Below are 22693 nucleotides of genomic sequence, written 5' to 3'. Positions count from 1 at the left end.
CACTTGAGCCATGCATCTGGTCCAGATCATGTGATGGTCCTGGGGCTTGAACTCAGCGCCTGGGCACTGTCCTGAACAACCCTCCCCACTCAAGGATAGTGCTCTGCCACTTGAGCCACAGCTCTACTTCCAGCTCGTTTTGGTTGTTAATTGGATTTAAGAGTCTCATAGACTTTCCTGCCTGGTCTTAAACCATGATCCTCAGATCTCAGTCTCCAGAGTAGTTAAGATTACAGGCATGAGCAACTGGTGTCTGACACTTTTCTTACTTTGTAACGTGTGTCTCCTTAGAAACAATGAATATTAACAAGTAATTAATAAGGCTTGGTTATTTTGGGGAAATGGTGACAGAATCAACCATTCAAATACTAGAGGCACATGTTCAGATCAAAGGTCTTTGTCTTTTAAGCAGATGTGAGTTCCCTCAACTCACCCATCTCTCCCTTCTCCTACACTTCTCCTCTCCCTCCTCCTACACCTATCCTCTCCCTCCTCCTACACCTCTCCTCTCCCTCAGTTGTTAATATCAACATGTGGGCCAGCAATGGTGCTATACTCCTGTAATTCCAGTACTTGGGAGGAGCCCATTGCAGCACTTTTCCTTAAGTCTCAAGATGACAGAGGTAAGCATGTTAATGTAGAGGTTCACATGGCCCTAGCAAGCTCCAAAGGAAGTTCACCACTACACCTACTCTTTCAACAAATCTTCTCCCTTCTCTGTCCTTTCTGTTTGGGTAGCTGACAAGAGTGATTGAAATTGCTTTCTAGCCTTCTAAGCATAATAGAAAAATTGCCTTGTGACCTCTCCCCCTCACTTTCCCCACTATGCCCACCCATGTGAAATCTACAATCCTTTATACTTGCTCCATACTCTCTACCAGTAGCTTCTCTCTCCATCTCTCCCTGGCCTGTATGCTGGGCATTGGAGAATCAGATGTTGACATTTCCATTTCCCTTCCTGTTGCTATTCTAACAGATAAGGCTGGTCACATCTGTGCTCTATCTCAGATTCCTCTCTAGCCCACTGCCTTGTGATAAAGACCAGCCTTCTTTCCATGGTCTAAGAAGGTTTTCTTCAGTCTAGCCTTTGCCTTTCTGACAAATCCCTTACTCCATACCACACTGTACACTCACTGCCATTCTTTTCACCTGATGCTCTTCCTGGCTCAGCCTCAACTCCCTCAGGCTTCACTCCTTCCCCCCTCTCCCCCCATCCCCCGTAGAGCTTCCTGGTCCACTCTATAGAGCTTTCATATCCAGTGCCTATAATTATAACATGTCTTGTAAACACTCCTTGTGGGTAGGTGCCACACCACCAAACTCACATTTCCCTAAGCTGGATATATGGTTTCACAGCCACACAGGGGTATTAAAAGACAGGCTGGGGGTAGAGCTTCATGGTAGTGCATTGGTCAAATATACACAAGACCCTTAGTTTGATCCCAAACTATGGAAGAAAATGGGCAGAAGGGCACAAGTCTGTCCTAAATGTATCCTATAATTTGAAAGGTTGCCTGTGATTCAATGTTCTAAGTATATAATAACATAGGCAACAATCTCTGGCTTCTTAATTTTGGTGAGACTGGATATGGAAGGCCTAGAAAATTAAAGAGGTACCACTGGCAGGTCTTCAGATTTCTTCTGTGGTGAGTTTACAGTGGAGCTGGATCCCAGCTTTGGCCTTTAGTCAGGCCAAAAGATGCAGTATGGCCTATGTTTACCTCTTTAATGTGTAGAAAGTCCTTGGCATCAAAGGAGATGGCCGTGCTTGGAACAGGCACATCCTCATCCAGGGCGCCACAGTAGCTCACATTTGTCTTCACAGCAAATGCTACAGGTTTGGACTAGAGAGGACAGAACCACACAACACGAAGTGAAGGAGAGAAGAGTGCTCTTCATGTTCATATGTCTCATACAATGACTGATAATACCAGAAAGTAAGGGAAAACACTCTCCCCTCTCCAAAGGGGCATGGGGGGGGGCATCTCCTTTCCCAGGACACATTCTGAAATCTGTAGAGATGACACTGAAAACAATCTAGTCCTATCAATCCAGCCATTTTCCTTCTCCTGTGGTACTTCCCAACATTCTGAATAAAGAATTTTCCCCTAAAATACTGGACAGGGATAGACAGAGGTAGGGACAGCCTGTCTTCTTCTTTAGTCATAAAAAGCTATTTATCAGCCAAGTGCTGGTAGTGTACACCTGTAATCCTAGCTACTGAAGAGGCTGAGACTGAGGATCACAGTTCAAAGCCAGCCAAGACAGGAAAGTCTGTGAGACTCTTACCTTCAATTAACCACAACAAGCTGGAAGTGGAGCTGTGGCTCAAATGGTAACAGATATCTTCTACATTGGGATGCAGGAAATGCATGATGAATGTAAAGGGGAGAGATCAAAATAAATATACGTGAAATATTTTCAGATCTGAAATTCTACGAGATTATATGCAGTAGAATTTATTGTGCTGTCCTAGAGAAGGGCCATCTGGGTTAAAGCTAATGAGTAAGGCTCTTTATGCAGCATCTTACTATGTAGGCCAAGTTGCTGTCAAACTCATGATGTATCCCGCTCTAATGCTGAGATTCTAAGAGAGCATCACCACACCTTGACTTCATGCATTATCTTCCACATAGCTTAACAAAAACTGGTTTAGAAACTCTTTTTACAGACATTTCTCTCAGCTAAGTGCTTTTGATTGGGTTCAGCTTTGTGACAGCCAAGCAAGCCACTAGTCAAAGCTAATGGTGCTCTCATCAGCATTTGGGAAACCACAATGTCAAGAAAAAGAAAAAGAAAAATCTTCAAAATAAGCATTAGACACATAGGAGACGTAAGGTCCCTGAAATTCCAGGCTGGCCTGTTACTGTATCATGTAGTTGGTCTGGAAATATGTATGGCTGGTTCACAGTTGAGGCAGGACCCAAGCTAAAATCTCACTACTGAAAATCACCTTTCAGCCACAGAGCATAGATACTACTGGTGTCTAAGCAAAGACATCTTGTGTACCTGAACCACTCTTCAAGGGATTTGCTTTATTTGTGCTTGAGTTTTTTCTCCTAAAAATTAGAAAACCTGGGTTCACATGCTGAAGGATTTTATCATGTAAACCAAAAGAGAGGCTGGCCATGACTTCTATCTTTTTTTTTTTTTTTTTTTTTTTTTGGCCAGTCCTGGGCCTTGGACTCAGGGCCTGAGCACTGTCCCTGGCTTCTTCCCGCTCAAGGCTAGCACTCTGCCACTTGAGCCACAGCGCCGCTTCTGGCCGTTTTCTGTATATGTGGTGCTGGGGAATCGAACCTAGGGCCTCGTGTATCCGAGGCAGGCACTCTTGCCACTAGGCTATATCCCCAGCCCATGACTTCTATCTTATATGTTGGTATTACACATGAAATTTCATGTGACAAAGGGATATATGCACTGAATAAAAGTGTAAAAACACAGGATGGGAGATCTCTAGTGTAGTCTGCTCCTTGCTGAATGCTGGTCCGCAGAGGAACCTAAAGGTCTATTGGGGAATGGCTCTTATCACTCAGCTTTGCTTTGTCTCTGAATTGTTTGAGTTCTTAACTTAGCCAGTGACAGAGGTACACATCTGTCATCCCAGTTATTTGGGAGTCTGAGGCAGAAGGATACATTGAACCCACAAGTTGAAGAAGACAAGATAGCAAGTCTCTTTCCTCATAAAAACAAACAAAACTAAAGTTCTGAGCTTCACATTGAACTTGAGGTGGGAGACTGCAACCGAGAAATAGAAGAGTAGTAGAACCAATGAGGAGACACACAGAGCATCAGGGCATGTATGAACTGTATGACAGAGTATGTATGGGACAAGGAGGGGGTCAAGAACAGGAGACACAAGCCAGTCTCTTAGAAGGCTCTTGGCCAACACCAGCATGGTGAATTTGATATATTGCCATATTGAGACAATCAGTAATCCACAAAAGCACACAGGAGAAAGACTCTGGAAGATGTTAGAACCTCTTTCAGGAGGGAATGGACCAGAAATTTGTCCTAAATTTCTTTGTGGTCTGGAACACAATCTGGATGATGAGGGAGTAAGAAAGTATTTCAGAAACAGAGGCAGGAGGAAGGCAGCTGAGAGCTGCAGAGCAACAGGTCAGTTGTGAACCAAAGAAGGGGCAGAAAGTCACCTTTGCTCTCTCAAGCTGGATAGCCGCTTGCTGTTCCCTCTCCTGCCGAATCGCTTCCCTGTCCTCCTCCAAAGAGACATCGGAGTCAGACGGCCTGCTTGTATAGGAATCCGCTGAACCCTGGGAAGAGAACACAGAACAGCTCAAAGTGAGGTGATGTTTGGCTTCATAAATTGTCACAGCCATAACAGTATCCTGGGGGTGTGAGTTACTTCATTTGCATAGAATTTGATGCGCATGCTCTGTGCCTAACTGCAGATATAAATTTAGACGGCAGAATATAGTTAGGCATCTGAGTTATTTGGAAGGTAGCAATGTTGTAAAGGAAAATATTTTGACTAGATTAAGTGTTAGGAAGTAAACTGCAATGAAAACCATGTGACATTCAGCCCCAATTCTTGTGTTGTGCTATCTTTGTATTAAGCCCACACTCATTTGTGGAACTCAAGTTTTCTTCCATTCTCTTTTGCATATACCATACATTTAAAGGAAAAGGACATTGACCTATTTCGTGACCTAACTCCTACCTGTATCTTGGATTGGAAAGCCTCAATTTGGCTAAGGTTTCCACAGAGCAAAGCAGTACCCTACATTAGTATAAAGGTGAATTTGTTACGGAACTCTTTCACTGTTAAAAGTTCAACCACTGCCAGGTACTGGTGGCTCATACCTATAATCCTAGCTACTCAGGAGGCTGGGGTCTGAGGATTGTTGTCCAAAGCCAGCCCAGGCAAAAAAGTCTCCTTGAGACTTTATTTCATTTAACTTCCTAAAAACTGGAAGTGGAACTGTGGTTCAAAGTGGTAGAGGGCTAGCCTTGAGCCAAAGAGCTCAGGGACAGTGTCTGGGCACTAAATTCAAGCACCATGGCTCAAATAAATAAGTAAATAAATAAATAAATAAATGTATGTTCAACCATTGTTCTATAGCAGCCAATATGTAGTTAATATGGACAGAACAGAAGTAGCACCTTCAGGATGAAACTAGAAAGGTTTATAGTTGAAGCATATGCCCAGGAGTACTTGATTGATAACTGAGATCCAACCTGATTGATGTGGCCAAGAATCTGGGAATACCCAGCATCACCTAGTACTGATATATGAGGAGATGAAAATCGGAGCAGCTAGTTAAAAACTCATCTCCCACTCCAAGAAAGACAAAAGCAGGCAACCCTAGAGGCTTCCTTCAGGGTACAAGTGGAATGTCATCCTATCCTTGAAGTATACTTAAGCTGATATTAGAAGCTAACATTTGCATACATGACAACATTTACCCAGCAGTACTGTTAGTGTTTACCACATATTACATATCATATTCTGTTGGGGTTCAGCTTTGGCCTTGAGGGGGAAGGGCAGAGGAGAGCGCTCCCGAGACGCCGCCCTTCCCCCAGCCCTGGGGGAATGCGGAAGCAGGCCACAATTCTCTGGGTCCGGAACCAGAAGAACTGGCTTTGCAACCAGCCCCCCAACTTTCTCGCTAACCCATGTGCTCCCCATCTTCGTGGGCTTTGCCCATGGGGTGGTGCTATCCAGGTGACGTTAGCTCACCTGAGGGGGTCTTATGACAAGCTCGCCAGCCTATCGCCAGCTCTTGGTCAATCACCCCTTTTCTCGTCACCCCTACTATATCAACTGTTAGCCACTCCCTTATTAAATCAGATTTGCTCTTGAAGCATCTCCGAGACCTGTCTGCGCCTGGCTTCCTTCGAGGGTAAGGAGGGAGGACAAGGGATCTCGTATGGCCGCGTACACCTGAGGTCTTTCCTGAGCCCCCCACTCCACTCTGGCCTTACCTGCGGGTCGGGTGACCAGGGGAAAGGGTGAGAAAGGGAGCGATTAGATTAGAGTAGAGCCTGACCCCCCCGTGCCAGGGGAGGCGACCCAAGCCCGGCATTTTGGCGGCCCAAGGTGGGGCACAGAACCCACTCGAGGAAGTCCGTGGCTCCCGTTAGACCCTCAGGGAAATTGGAGTGGAAACTCCGGGACGCACGGTCCTCCCATCCGGGTCATCAAAGACGATGGGACAGATTCAAAGTAGGTGAAGTAATTCGCCCCTTGAGGTTAACCCTCCGAAACGTGGGGACGAATATCTCAGAAACCTGTGCCATGCTTATTTGGCAGGAGCTAAACCTCAGGGTCCCATGGCTAACTGGAGCCAACCCACTCTCATGGGAAACTTGGGACCGGCTAGAGCAGGAGCTAGAGGAGATGGAATGGGGAGAAGAACTCCCACCTGTGGCCCTGCAAGCTATTAAGACCCTCAAGGCTTGCTTCTCCTTGGACCCAGGGGAGAATCCCTTGATTCAGGAGAGGGCAGCTGGAGGAAATTTTGGTCCGGAGGGGGCCCCGACGCCCCGCTCCAAGAGGCCCAGGGAAGAGCGCAAACCTGATCCCCGGGACCCCAATCCAGACACCGCTTCCGAGGCTGCTGAGAGGCACACAACGCTGCTGTCTCACCACCCCTCCCCCACCAGACGCTTGGCTCTGCAGTATGCAGATTCTGGGAGCCCCGCTGAGCGGCCACTTCACAGCTGCGGCAGCAGCAGCAACGCTCCGCCACCAAGCGCAAACGGCCCTGCCGGTTTTAAACTCGGAACCCTTACCACTTCATGGGAGTTGCAGGGAACTAAAGATTTCCATGAGTTCAGGAGGGTGGTCCTTGAGAGAGGTGGGCCAAACACGCCCTAGGCGGAGCATCTGTTTTACGGCCCAACTTACCAATTCTCCGCCGACCAAGGCAATAAGCAGCCTGAGGCCCTCTGGGCAGTCCCCATTGTACCAAAAATGAGGCCAAAGACAGAAATTATTATATCTGGAAAGAGGTTCCGAGTCTTAATCAATACAGGAGCAGATCGGACCATACTAAAGAAGGAACTAGTGCCTCCATGGTGGGGCCTAATCCCTGGCCCCCAGATCTTGGGGGTGGGAGGCACAGTTGGGAGTGAGACAACCAAGGACTGGCTTTCCTGGGATGATATGAATGGTGGCAAGGGAATAGTACGTCCTTTAATAATGACAAACTCACCACATAACCTGTTGGGACGGGATATCTTGGGAAAGATTAAGGCCGCGGTCATCACAGGCCAGGACCTGTCAGGTGGCCCTAGTGGCTGCTAAAAAGCGCCTCCCTCTGAGGCCTCGGGCCAGGATGCTCCTGATTCTTCTACAGGGCCTCACCCCCAATCCTAAGGGCCACTGTTCCTATTGTCCCCGCCATTTGATGGCTTCCGGGTCCCCCGGTGTGGGTGGAACAGTGGCCTATTCCCTCAAACAAGCTAGAAAGATTAAAGGAAATAATATCAGAACAACTGTCCCTCGGGCATATTAGACCCTCGCTGAGCCCTTGTAACAGCCCTGTATTTGTTGTACAAAAGGCCTCAGGTAAATGGAGGATGGTACAGGACCTAAGAAAGGTTAATGAGCAGATAATCCCTGCTGGCACTCCTTTACGGGGGCTGCCATGGATCCCCTCTATTCCTCGGGATCTTAATTTCATTATAATTGACATCAAAGTAATGGGTGTTTTCTTTCCCACCGGCAGGGGGCGAGGCAGAGCGTACCACTACGGCAGCCCCTGCTCTTCGTAAAAACATTGGCAGCCTTGACAAGAGGCCTAGCAGAGAAAAGTACAGGAGGTGTCCATTGTAGCCTGGAAAATGAGGTCACCCACCTCGAGGTGCCATAGTGGCAATCTACCTTTCCCATAAAGCCCTCCAGGGCACTGAACACACGTGCATTATTCCTTCTGACCCATTCAAAATCTGACAACTGGTAGGGAATGGTTAGCACATCGGGATCTCTCCCATAATGTCTCAGGGAAGTATCCCTGCCCTTAATTACCAAGTCAGCTAGCTGGTCTAGCTGGGAATAAACTCTGGGAGCTCCCCCCACTGAGGCGTGCACCCACTGAAGGGGCTTGCCTGATTGGGTAATAGCAGCTGAGGAGAGTTCGGATTCAGGGAGGATCCAAAGGCAAAGAGGACATTCAGGCTTGTAGCGTGCCAGCTGTGCCATATTTAGGACCATTTGGATTTTCTGGAAGGCTGTTTGAAGTGATGGAGTTATTGTAATAACATCAGTGGGCGCTTTGCCCTTCAAAGAGTCATGGAGCGGAAGCAGCTCCTCTGTAGGCAGGTGAAGCCAGGGTCTTAACCAGTTAATCTCCCCCAACAGTCTTTGCATCTCCACCAGAGTATGAGATGACTGGAAGGGTAACTGGGGCTTAAGGGGGGACACAGAGTCTAGTTTAAGTTCTTCCCCCAAGATCTTAAAGGTATACTTTCTGAACCTTGTCACTGGCGATATGCAGTCCTCCTCCTTGTAGGAGAGTTTGTAGCTTGCTATAGGCAGAGTCTAGCACTTGAACATCTGATAGTCTGTATGTGGTTAATTTGCTACCCAACCTGGTATTCTCATACGTTAAATTAGATAAAAACCCAATCACCCCTCTGATGATCCAAGTCAGGTCTCTGTTAAAAGTGCGGGCTGAGCCTATATTTTTAAAGCACCTTTTGGACACCAAGGATTGCCTGGGGACCTGGCACAAGGTAATCATATGGCAGACCAGCTGGCCACTAATGGGACCATTATAGTTCTGGCCATTGTACAACCACAAAACCTTCAAATGGCCCAAGGAATCCATGAGCGTACTCACTTAAATTGGAGAGGGTTACATCAGAGATTTCCTTCAATTCCTATAAAAGACTTAAAGATTATAAGGACTTGCAAATCATGTATGCCCTTCCTGCAAGTCCCTCCCCTGCAATCTCCTGGGGTTAACCCCAGAGGCCTAAAGCCCAATGTTATCTGGCAGACTGATGTAACCCACTATGCTCCTTTTGGAAGGCTAAAATACATATTTATGTCTATTGATACACATTCTCATGCCTGCTGGGCCTCTGTGCATGCGGAGGAAAGAGCACGGCATGCTGAAAGCCACTTCTTACAATGTTTTGCTATCCTAGGGCTTCCTTTACAGGTGAAGACAGATAACGGACCTTGCTTCACCAGTAAGCCTTTACAGGCCTTTTTCCAAATGTGGAATATTAAACATACCACTGGAATACCATACAACCCAAAGGGTCAGGCCATAATTGAGAGGCATAATAAGACCCTGAAGGATCAATTATTAAAACAAAAAAGGGGGGTAAGCCCCCATGACCAGCTGAGGACAGTGATGTTTACATTGAATATTTTAAATTTCTCTAAGGACCAACCTCTGTGGGCTTTCCAGAGACACTGGTCAAGCCAAAACCCTACTTAAAGGTGGAAGTCTGTTGGAAGGACCTGCTCACAGGGGCATGGCGAGGCCCAGACCAACTTATCAGTGTGGGAAGGGGCTTCACATGCGTTTTCCCAACTGGGGAACTGAATCCAATCTGGATACCAGCTAGAGACTTAAAATATTGTTCATCAGAATGACCACCCCAGGGCACTTGCCCTTGAGGGATGTCTCTCCTTGTTTCCTCTCAGGAAAGCAAAGACCGTGGTGGATTTTTCTATGGAGAAACAGGAAAGCCTGCCTGTACCAGCGATGGACCCAGTGTCAGCCCTGTTTCTTCCCTGGACCTTGCCTGGCGCCATTTGGAGTAATGTTTGCTGTGGAAGCGTGGCCCACAGCGTTGCACAAGAACCAAAGGGAAATTTTGCACACTGTTGTTCCTCCCTTCGCTCCCCCTTTTGTCGCTTATCTTAGGGGCCCCCCATTGGAGGGAAATAGGAGCTAAAGAATTTGGACACCTTAATGTTTTATGATAAATGTTTACAATAAGCAAGGGATTGGCACCTTGCTGCAATGTTTACTATAAAGTGTTTACTAACCTCAACCTTTAAGTTACCAGCACCCTGGCTGCTAAATCGCCAGGGCCTGAACCTACCTCTACTTCACCATCAAGGAAAGGGAGAGCCATCTGCACTACCTTGAGTGACACCAGAATAGATCAGGATTCCTCCATTTCCTATGGACTAAGCCAGATAAGATACCCTCCATTGCTTTGTGCCTGTGTTGTAATTGCTCATGTGTTAGAGTTGCTCATGTTTGCATTTGCCTTGTATTACGATTGCTTATGCTCATGTCTGCTTTATGCTCCCATTTACATTATGTTTACATTGCCCTGTGCTAGACACATGGGTCTCTTATATTGTTTTGTTTTGTTTTTTCAAATTTTAATTATCAAACTGATGTACAGAGAGGTTACAGTTTCATACATTAGGCATTGGATACATTTCTTGTACTATTTGTTACCTTGTCCCTCATACCCACCTCTCCGCTCCCCCTTACCCTTTCCCCACCCCCCCCCCCGAGGTGTTCAGTTCACTTACACCAAACAGAATGACATTGTCCCATTTGTACGGAAATGGAAGGACTTGGAAAAAATTATACTAAGTGAAGTGAGCCAGACGCAAAGAAACATGGACTCTATGGTCTCCCTTATTGGGAATAATAACTACAGGTTTAGGCAAGTCATAGCAGAGCATCACAAGGCCCAATAGCTATACCGTTATGAACACCTAAGATGATGCTAAGTGAAATGAACTCCATGTTATGGAGACAATTGTTATATCACAGTTGTAACTACTTTCAACGTCCCATGTGGATCTGTAGGGTCTCTTATATTGTAAGTGATAGGCCAGAGCTGTCTAGATAACAAGTGGCCTTTGGCCTTTTAGCCATCTAGGAACCCCATGAGGCTTGTCACACGACCATTAGGACCTGCTGCTCACTGAGGTCTGCTGGCATGAGAGAAAAATTATCAGGGCTTTCTTTCAAGTGCCAATCCCACTCTCCCCAAGTCCTCTCATCGGGCTGGCCAGCCCAGCAGGCAGGTTAGCCTGAAGTGCAAGGGCGTTAGCCCAGGACGGGTAAGACCCCCCATGGGGGGGCAACCTAAGACCTGGCCCAAACTCAAGTAGGGCGCCTCCTGTTGTTCAAAGTAAAAATAAAAAATAAAAGTAAAAGGGGCAGATGTTGGGGTTCAGCTTTGGCCTTGAGGGGGAAGGGTAGAGGAGAGCGCTCCTGAGACGCCACCCTTCCCCCAGCCCTGGGGGAATGCGGAAGCAGGCCACAATTCTCTGGGTCCGGAACCAGAAGAACTGGCTTTGCAACCAGCCCCCCCAACTTTCTCGCTAACCCATGTGCTCCCCATCTTCATGGGCTTTGCCCATGGGGTGGTGCTATCCAGGTGACGTTAGCTCATGAGGGGTCTTATGACAAGCTCGCCAGCCTATCGCCAGCTCTTGGTCAATCACCCCTTTTCTCGTCACCCCTACTATATCAACTGTTAGCCACTCCCTTATTAAATCAGATTTGCTCTTGAAGCGTCTCTGAGACCTGTCTGCCCCTGGCTTCCTTCGAGGGTAAGGATGGAGGACAAGGGATCTCGTAGGGCCGCGAGAACCTGAGGTCTTTCCTGAGCCCCCCAATCCACTCTGGCCTTACCTGCGGGTCGGGTGACCAGGGGAGAGGGTAAGAAAGGGAGCTATTAGATTAGAGTAGAGCCTGACCCCCTCCCCCCCCCCCCGTGCCAGGGGAGGCGACCCGAGCCCGGTAATATTCAGGCATTTTGATGAAGCATAGGTCTAGCCACATGGTTGGGAATTTGGTATCTACTAAAAATTTTAAAAAAGGAACTTTAAGAAATGGTGGCCTGTCATAAAAGAAATGCAAATCAAAACAACATTGAGATTCCATCTCACCCCAGTAAGAATGTCATATATCAAGAAAACTAACAATAACAATTGTTGGAGGGGATGTGGCCAAAAGGGAACCCTACTTCATTGTTGGTGGGAATGTAAACTGGTTCAGCCACTCTGGCAAGCAGTATGGAGATTCCTCAGAAGGCTAAATATAGAACTCCCCTATGACCCAGCAGCCCCACTTTTGGGTATCTATCCAAAAGACTACAAACAAAATCACAGTAATGCCACCAGCACAACAATGTTCATCGCAGCACAATTTGTCATAGCGAGAATCTGGAACCAACCCAGATGCCCCTCAGTAGACAAATGGATCAGGAAAATGTGGTACATATACACAATGGAATTTTATGCCTCTATCAGAAAGAATGACATTGTCCCATTTGTAAGGAAATGGAAGGACTTGGAAAAAATTATACTAAGTGAAGTGAGCCAGACACAAAGAAACATGGACTCTATGGTCTCCCTTATTGGGAATAATTAGTACAGGTTTAGGCAAGTCATAGAGCATCACAAGGCCCAATAGCTATACCCTTATGAACACATAAGATGATGCTAAGTGAAATGAACTCCATGTTATGGAAACGATTGTTATATCACAGTTGTAACTACTTTCAACATCCTATGTGTATCTGTAGCTTCTATTATTGATGATGTTCTTCTTCCTGTGGTTGTACCTACACTATCTCTGTAATCTTACCTGAGTATATGGGAAACCATGTATACTGGTATTGGAAGTAGAAAATTGAAAGGGAATACCAAATTTGAGAGACACAGGGTAAAAAAAGAGAAACAACTACAAAAGCAATACTTGCAAAACTGTTTGGTGTAAGTGAACTGAACACCTCCGGGGGGGAGGGGGAGGATGGAGGGGGGTATGAGGGACAAGGTAACAAACAGTACAAGAAATGTATCCAATGCCTAACATATGAAACTGTAACCTCTCTGTACATCAGTTTGATAATAAAAATATGAAAAAAAAAAAAAGAAATGGTGGCCTGGATGGGAATGTGGCTTAGTGGTGAAGTGCTTGCCTTGCATGCATGGAGCCCTGAGTTCGATTCCTAAGCACCATATACACAGAAAACACCAGAAGTAGAGCTGTAACTCAAGTGGTAGAGTGTTAGCCTTGAGCAAAAGAAGCTCAGGGACAGTGCCCAGACCCTGAGTGCAAGCCCCCGGACTGGTAAAAATAAATAAATAAATAAATAAAAATGGTGACCTTTTGAAACTGGTCCTTTGGAAGGTTTTCTAATTTAGAGAGAGTTATTGTAAATTTGCTGCATTTAAGGGAAGTTTTATCTCTCAGCAGAGGGTGTCATTCTAGCTAGGGTGGTCTTTCTTATCAAAGGAAAGTCCCAGGACTTCCGGGAAGATGGCGGAGGAGCAGCAGTGCCCTAGCTGAGCTCCCTCCGACATTGCAGTTTTCTCACACCATAGAAATTTTACTCCTAGAAAGACAGCCAGAGTAAGTTCTAACAGTACAGGGATTCTGGCCAGGAAGGAAATATCCACTTTGCTCATCTGAAAACACAGATTTAAGCTCCAGGCGGCGTCCCGCCATCATGCCAGTGCTGGTGCCAGCAGAGTGCCCGGCACAGCGACCCACACTCCACGCAGCTAAAGCACACACCCAGGGAGAAATCCTCCAGGCGGCAGCCGAGCACAGACGGGCTGAAATCGCAGAGAAAGCGTGAGTACCCCACAAAAGATATTCTCACTCGTGCCCACAGAGCAGCTTCTGGAAGGTAGCCCTTCCCCCTCCGCCAGAGCAAAGCACCACCTTTGCCACTGGCATAAGGTCAGACCAGATTGGAACTAAAGCGGGCCTGGGGAAAGCGAGGACAAAGTAGCCATCTTTGAAAAGGGCAAGAGGGACTGACCAGTGATAGCCAGCTCCACTCAGGAGAACACCCACTGCCCAGGTGGGAGGCTCTTCCTGGGCCGTGGATTAGGCAGAGGTGCCTTGCCCTGCTGGAATTTCTAAATTTAAAGTGAAAGCGGCGAGCAGCTACTTATGGCATGGAAACACCAAACGGGGGAACAAACAGTTCCTGAGACAGATAAACGGTCCCATCACAGAGGAAGCCCAATTCCCAGCCTGAAACAGAGCTGAATTCCATAGCCACCTCCGCCAAGGAGGCCGCCCCGCCCAGGATGCAGGAACCTCCCGCAGGCAAGCAGCTCTCAGCCAGGTAAACCAGGCCAAAGGCGCCCAGCCCTGCTGAGTCCACAGCCTATTCACAGCCAGGCATTAAAGGCAGCGGCCCCACAACAGACAGAGGAGCCACGGTTCCCGAGACTGCTCACGTCCCCATCTACAGAGGACGCCCAAGGACTACCTGCAAGCTGTGCGAACCACAGAGACTCAGGATTGCACCAAGAGGGGAGAAGGGTCAGAACAGATCCACCCCCTGCAAACTGAAAGCAAGTCAAACCAGCCAATCAGGAAAATAGACTGCAGACCATCACAAGGAAACCAGACTGGGGAAAGACCACCTAAACTAGGAGGAGGACTCCATTTTTTTTCTTTTCAAACATTTTTTAAACTTTAAAAAAATTTTTTTAATTTTTTCACTTCTGAAACGTCGTTGGTTTCTTTGTTTTCCATTTTTACCTGTTTGTTTTATCAAGTTTTTTTTTTTTTGGTTGTTCGTTTTTCTGGGGTTTTTTCCTTTTTAGTTTTTTCTTTTTCAAATAATTTTTCTCTGTTTTGTGCATCTGTCTTCCAGTATTTTTTCTTTATTTCTCTCTTTGCATTCTCTTTCTTCAAAAATTACTTTCCTATGAATAACACCTCCACTCTTTTCTGCTAACTCTCCATTGTCTATCATTTTAACCTTGTTCTTTCTACTGATTCTACTCTTCTCCACATTTCTACATCACAGAAACTAAACCAAAATCATCACCCCCCAATACATTTTACTCTATTCTCTTTACTACCTCTAACCTACCCTCCTGACTTACTGCTAGGACCTCCAGGTTACATTGACTCCTGGTTATTGGATAGAGAGTATCCCTGCTTAATCTGAGTGAATCAAAGGGGTTCATAGAGAAAGCCAGTCCTAAAAGAACTTAATATAAGAACAAGAATTGCTCATAGGGTTGTAACAGTAAATAAGTAACTACTGAATACAGGGCCCAAGATCAGTCATTATATTGAAATTGTATTCTTTAGGAACACCCAATTTTATTTTATAGACAGGTATACAAGGTATCTGTATATAATTGTGAACTTAGAAGATTTACACAACAGTGCTTGGTAAGGGCTGCTTTGGGTCTTAAAAGGTGCTCACAGGTGCTTGTAGATTGGCATTCCCAATCCAAATGAGCAGAAGAAACACAAGAAAGATGGCAAACAATGGAGTCTTTTCTCCCACTCAAAACAAGCAGGAAACAGAGCAGTCAATCAAAGACATAGAAGAGAACCCTCAAAATGCTCTACAATGTCTACTGATAAACATGATAAATGAAAAGTTTGAATCAATACAGCAATCCTTCCATAAAGTAATAGATGATTTCATGGCCTCAAAAAACAGAAAGATAAATGAACTTCAAGAGTCAAATGAAAAGATAGATACCCAGGTAAAAGATTTGAGAGACAGCACTCAAAACCAAATTAATGAAGTTAATGAAGTAAAGAAGTCCATACAGGACCTATGAGATGATTATAGCAAGGACATGGAAATCATCAGGAAAGTCCAGTCAGAAGGAAAAGAGATTCGAAATCAAGTAGCTAGCCTACAGTCCCGACTAACAGAAGCAGAGGATCGAATCTCAGGAGCTGACGATTCCCTAGAATCTATGAAGAAAGATAAAAAATCAATACAAATCCAGTCCAATCAACAAAACAGATCGCTACAGGAGATTCAAGACACGATCAGGAAGCCCAATTTAAGGATAATAGGTATTGAGGAAAACTTGGAGAAAGAAGTTAATGGGATAGGAAACCTATTTAACAGCATATTAGCTGAGAACTTCCCAAATATCCAGAAGGAAAGGCCTATACACATACAAGAAGCATTTAGAACCCCAAACCGACCAGACCAGAATAGGACATCCCACTGACACATTGTAATCAAAACAGGATCAGTAGAGTCCAAGGAAAGAATCCTTAAAGCTGTTAGGGAGAAGAAAACAATCACATATAAAGGAAAATCCATCAGAATTACCCCAGACTTCTCAGCAGAGACCATGAAAGCAAGGAGAGCCTGGAATGAAGTATACCAAACACTAAATAAAAATAACTACCAACCAAGAATACTGTACCCAGCCAAACTTTCATTCATAGCCGAAGGTCAAATAAAAGTCTTCCACAGTAAGGAAAAACTGAGTCAATATGTCTCCATCAAACCAGCTTTAAAGAAAATCCTTAAAGATGTACTATACAGGGAAAATAATCAAGATCCCAATATAGACTGAGAAATGAACCCTAAATAGTAAACATCAGATCAAGAAATGGCAAGACACAGCTTTTAACAAGATAGTGATAATGAAAGGAACAAACGGGCTGGGGATATAGCCTAGTGGCAAGAGTGCCTGCCTCGGATACACGAGGCCCTAGGTTCGATTCCCCAGCACCACATATACAGGAAACGGCCAGAAGTGGCGCTGTGGCTCAAGTGGCGGAGTGCTAGCCTTGAGCGGGAAGAAGCCAGGGACAGTGCTCAGGCCCTGAGTCCAAGGCCCAGGACTGGCCAAAAAAAAAAAAAAAAAAAAAAAGCAAAAGAAAGGAACAAACGATCATCTCTCAATCCTGTCAACATTAATGGACTTAATTCTCCAATCAAACGACATAGGCTCATAAGTTGGATCAAAAATCAAGATCCATCTTTCTGCTGCCTCCAAGAGACACATCTATCCAGAAAAAGTAAACATCTTCTAACATCCAGTGAAAGGCTGGAATCAAATCTATCAAGTAAATGGCCCCCATAAGCAGGCTGGGGTTGCAATCCTAGCATCAGACAAAATTGACTTCAAATTCAAAAAGGTAAGATGAGACAAAGAAGGTTACTACATACTAGTAAAGGGATCTCTCCTACAGGAAGATATAACCATTCTAAACATCTACACACCAAATGCAGGAGCACCCAACTTCATTAAATAAACACTACTGACTCTAAAAACACTCATAGACCCAAACACATTGATAGTAGGGGACTTTAACACTGCACTATCACCTCTGGATAGATCAACACGCCAAAAAACTGAACAAAGAAACTACAGAACTAAATAACTGCATAGACCAAATAGACTTAACCGACATCTACAGAATATTCCACCCAGCAACAACAGAATAAACATTCTTCTTCACAGCACATGGAACATTCTCCAAAATAGAACACATCTTAGGGCACAAAGAAAATCTGTACAAATTCAGAAGTATCAAAACCATTCCCTGCATTCTCTCAGACCACAATGGAATAAAATTAGATCTCAACTCAAACAGCCACCACAGAATGTCCTACAATTCATGGAGACTAAACAACACACTGCTGAACCATCAGTGGGTCATTGAAGAAATTGAAACGTAAATTCAAATGTTTATGGAATTCAAACAAGATGAGGACACAAAGTACCAGCTCCTTTGGGACACAGCCAAGGCAGTACTCAGAGGAAAATTTATATCTCTGAGTGCATACACCAACAAACTGGAAAAACAGCAACTCAATAATTTAAGGAATTTAATTTAAGGAATTTAATTTAATTTAATTTAAGGAATTTAATTTCCTTGAAAGAGAACAATAAGCCAAACCCCAAGTCAATAGACGGAAGCAAATAATTAAAATCAAATCAGAATTAAATCAATTAGAGACTAAAAAACCATCGAAAGAATCAACAAAACAGAGTGGGCTCTTTGAAAAAATCAACAAAATAGACAGAACCCTGGCAAACCTGATCAGAAAACGAAGGCAGCACACTCAAATAAACAAGATAAGAGATGAAACAGGTAACATCACCACAGAAATAACCAAAATTCAGAAAATAATAATGGACTATTTTGCAAACCTTTACGCCAACAAATTCGAGAACTTGGAAGAAATGGATAATTTCCTAGAAAAAGTTCATATCCTCAAACTCAACCATGAAGATTTAAACCTTCTAAACAGACCCATATCCAGTATTGAAATAGAAACAGCAATAAATGATCTCCCATCCAAGAAAAGCCCAGGTCCAGACGGATTCACTACAGAATTCTACAAGGCCTTCAAAACAGAACTCACACCAATATTTCGCAAACTCTTCAATGAAATTGAAAGAGAACGTTCACTACCAGACACATTCTATGAAGCCACTATAACCCTCATCCCAAAACCAGGCAGGGACTCATCACCGAAAGAGGACTATAGACCGATTTCCCTGATGAACATAGACGCAAAAATTCTCAACAAAATTCTGGCCCATCGACTTCAACAAGTCATCAAAAAAATCATACACCATGATCAAACTAGATTCATCCCAGGGATGCAAAGTTGGTTTAATATATGCAATGTATATTAATGTAATCCAGTACATCAACCAGAGCAAGCTAAAGAACCACATGGTTTTATCTCTGGATGCAGAAGAAGCATTCGATAAAATCCAGCACCCATTTATGCTAAAAGCCATGGAAAATTTGGGATTCTAGGGAACATTCCTGAATATAATCAAGGCAGTTTATGACAAACCAACAGCAAGCATAACTCTAAAAACTAAAGCCATTCCCTTTAAAATCAGGAACAAGGCAGGGATGTCCACTCTCTCCCCTGCTCTTCAACATAGTACTAGAATTCCTAGCCAGAGCAATTAGGCAAGAAGAAAATATAAAGGGGATCCAAATAGGAGAAGATGAAGTTAAACTTTCTCTCCTCGCAGATGACATGATCCTATACCTAAAGAATCCCATAGACTCTACCCCCAAGATACTAGAGCTGATCCAAAACTTTGGCAAAGTTGCAGGATATAAAATAAACCCTCAAAAATCAATGGCCTTTCTCTATGCTAACAACCCTAAGACTGAGGCTGAAATCAGGAAAGCAACTCCTTTTGCAATAGCCCCCCAAAACTTAAAATACCTAGGAATAACCTTAACCAAAGAAGTGAAAGACCTTTTTGGTGAGAACTTTAAAAGCTTGAAAAACGAAATTAAGTCAGAACTAAGGAAATGGAAAAACCTTCCATGCTCCTGGTTTGGGAGGATTAATATAATCAAAATGGCAATATTGCCAAAGGCTATCTACAAATTCAATGCAATACCCATTAATATCCCAACACCATTTTTTAATGAAATAGAGGAAGCAATCCAAAAATACATATGGAACAATAAAAGACCTAGAATAGCAAAAACAATCCTAAGCAGAAAGATCAGTGCTGGAGGAATTACAATACCAAACTTCAAGCTGTATTATAAAGCTATAGTAATAAAAACAGCTTGGTATTGGCACCGGAACAGGCCTGAAGACCAATGGAACAGAATTGAAGACCCAGAAATGAACCCACAGAACTACGCCTACTTAATCTTTGATAAAGGAGCTAAAACAATAGCTTGGAAGAAAGATAGCCTCTTTAACAAATGGTGCTGGCAAAACTGGTTCAACACGCGCAACAAACTAAAACTAGATCCTTATATATCACCCTGCACCAAAATCAATTCTAAATGGATTAAAGACCTGGAAATCAAAACAGACACCCTGAAAACAGTAAAGGAAGGAGTAGGAGAAACACTTGGGCTCCTTGGCGCAGGACGGAACTTCCTTAACAAAGACCCAGAAATGCTACAAATCAAAGAAAGGTTGGACAAATGGGACTGCATCAAACTGCAGAGCTTCTGCAGGACAAAGGACATAGCTTGCAAGTTAAACAGAAAGCCCACAGACTGGGAGAAGATCTTTACCAGCCTTTCAACTGACAAAGTCCTCATATCTAAAATATATTAAAATATATGCAGAACTAAAAAAATTACCTTCCTCCAAAACAAAACCACAAAGATCCAATAGCCTCCTCATCAAGTGGGCTAAAGACTTACAAAGAGACTTCTCTGATGAGGAAATGAGAATGGCCAAGAGACATATGAAAAAGTGCTCTACATCACTGGCCATAAAAGAAATGCAAATCAAACAACATTGAGATTCCATCTCACCCCAGTAAGAATGTCATATATCAAGAAAACTAACAATAATAAATGTTAGAGGGGATGTGGCCAAAAGGGAACCCTACTTCATTGTTGGTGGGAATGTAAACTGGTTCAGCCACTCTGGCAAGCAGTATGGAGATTCCTCAGAAGGCTAAATATAGAACTCCCCTATGACCCAGCAGCCCCACTTTTGGGTATCTATCCAAAAGACCACAAACAAAATCACAGTAAAGCTACCAGCACAACAATGTTCATCGCAGCACAATTTGTCATAGCTAGAATCTGGAATCAACCCAGATGCCTCTCAGTAGAAAAATGGATCAGGAAAATGTGGTACATATACACAATGGAATTTTATGCCTCTATCAGAAAGAATGACATTGTCCCATTTGTAAGGAAATGGAAGGACTTGGAAAAAATTATACTAAGTGAAGTGAGCCAGACCCAAGAAACATGGATTCTATGGTCTCCCTTATTGGGAATAATTAGTACAGGTTTAGGCAATTCATAACAGAGCATCACAAGGCCCAATAGCTATACCCTTATGAACACATACGATGATGCTAAGAGAAATGAACTCCATGTTATGGAAATGATTGTTATATCACGGTTGTAACTACTTTCAACGTCCCATGTGTATCTGTAGCTTCTATTATTGATGATGTTCTTGTATCACCTTCCGGTGGTTGTACCTACACTATCTCTGTAATCTTATCTGAGTATATTGGAAACCGTGTATACTGGTATTAGAACTAGGAAATTGAAAGGGAATACCAAAATTGAGAGACACAGGGTAAAAAAAGTGAAACAACTACAAAAGCAATACTTGCAAAACTGTTTGGTGTAAGTGAACTGAACACCTCATGGTGGGGGGAAGGGGGAGGGGGGAGAGTGGTATGAGGGACGAGGTAACAAATAGTATAAGAAATGTATCCAATGCCTAATGTATGAAACTGTAACCTCTCTGTACATCAGTTTGATAATAAAAATTTGAAAAAAAAAGGAAAGTCCCAGCATAAATTTTCCTGACACTCTAAAGCAAGAACTCTTGGTTAGAGTTGTTTTTGTTTTTCCACATTTTTATTGGCATCAATTAGTTATACACTCTGTCACTCTCTCATCCACACTCCATTCTTCTCAAACCAATCTCAAAACACATTTCATTGTTCCATTTTCACCAGTGTACATGTTCTGACCATATTCATTCTCCTTCATCGTCTTCCTTCATTAGCCCTCCCCTCTCCTAATGGTACTTACACCTCAGACAGGAACTGTTTTATATACCTGCCATTCTTTTTTCTTTTTAGTGTATGTTAATTGTCCAAAGGCATTTCACTGTGGTATTTCACATATGCATATATTTTAATTAAACTGACTCCTTCACTTACTCTCACATTTGCCATCCCCATAATCTCTTATCATCCAACAGCTTTCAGTGGGTTTTGTTTTGTTATCTTCATTAACAGATGTGCCACATTTTTTATTGTTCACTCTCTCTTTCCTCCCCACCTCCTAATCTCCTCAGACAGACCCACAATTACAAATGTTTTTGGTGTGTACATACATACACATATGGTTCTCTGTGTGCCTATGTTTATGTTTATCTTTTAGATGGAATTTCCACATATGAGAGACAACATGTGACCTTTGTCCTTTTGAACCTGGCTTACTTCCTTTAACATGATGATCTTGATTTCCCTGTAAAGTATCTACTTTATTCTTCTTTATGGATGAATACTTCAAATACATACATATAAACACACATATCACATTTCCTTGATGTTCTCATTAGTTATAGGATAGCTTAGCTATTGTGAATAGTGCTGGAATGAATATGGGTTGTACAGGTACCTCTATAGTATCCAAACTTCCATTAAAGCTGAATGATAGAGTATTTTAATTTTTCCTCCTCCTCCCCCTCCTTCCCCTCTCCTTCCCCTCCCTCTTCTTCCCCACTTTTTGGTTTTGGTTTTGCTTGGAGACAGGGCTGCACTGGAGTTTGAACTCAGGGCCTACCATTTGTGTCAAACCTCAGCCCTTTAATTCGAAGTTTAATGACAGTGTCTGGGCAAGCCCTGGATTCAAATTCTGTCTTTGCAGTAAACTTCCCAAACCTTTATGCAACTTAACCAGCACTATGAGATAGTCTCCTCTGTGAAAGTAACAATGCATACTTCACAGAAGTAAATGGGCACAGGCCCAGTTAATTTTGAGTGCTCACTATCACATGGGTACAGAGTTAGATGCTTTGTTACATATTACCACACTGATTCACTCCTTGCAGACTTAAATTTGGTTGGATGAATGTGAGACCCAGCAGGTTCAAGTCCCATCAAGAGTTGCATTTAATGTTAAAATACTCCAGGACCACAGATAATATGCACACAATAAATTATCCTTCTTATCTCCTAGTGCTAACGTTTCTACATTGATTTTTTGAGACAAATAAGGCATTTTAATCACTGTAACTTACCTATACATGTACAATAATCCATCCTGAACTCTAGCTATTTTTCTTACTGTACTTAGAAGAGAGAACATGCTATAATTTGATAACTGTTGTGCATTCGCCAACATAATGTGGTACTTTAAAAAATGTCCTTTACAGAGCAAATGACCAGCTAACCAAACTGAAATCAAATGCTCTGGGAAAATCTACTGGGTAAAAATGTGGACCTACAAAAGAGGTCATAGAGGTTGACTTTAGTAGATGCAATGATTGTCTAAAAAGA

At 43.6% G+C, this 22693-nt stretch overlaps 1 protein-coding gene across 2 annotated transcripts in view; it reads right to left on the bottom strand.

Annotated features, from left to right (window-relative positions):
- Cacnb4 (calcium voltage-gated channel auxiliary subunit beta 4) overlaps positions 1–22693 on the bottom strand; it is a 276637-nt gene that overhangs the window by 43366 nt on the left and 210578 nt on the right. For both annotated transcript variants that reach the window (XM_048345471.1, XM_048345472.1), the window contains exons 3-4: positions 4155–4274; positions 1722–1844 (exon numbers count right to left, since the gene is read on the bottom strand). In XM_048345471.1, the coding sequence (XP_048201428.1) occupies positions 1722–1844; positions 4155–4274 (243 nt within the window). The remainder of the gene's footprint in view (positions 1–1721; positions 1845–4154; positions 4275–22693) is intronic.

This window comes from Perognathus longimembris, chromosome 4 (genome assembly GCF_023159225.1).
Source record: "Perognathus longimembris pacificus isolate PPM17 chromosome 4, ASM2315922v1, whole genome shotgun sequence".
NCBI lineage: Eukaryota > Metazoa > Chordata > Mammalia > Rodentia > Heteromyidae > Perognathus > Perognathus longimembris.
This window is presented reverse-complemented; position numbering and strand designations above follow the sequence as displayed.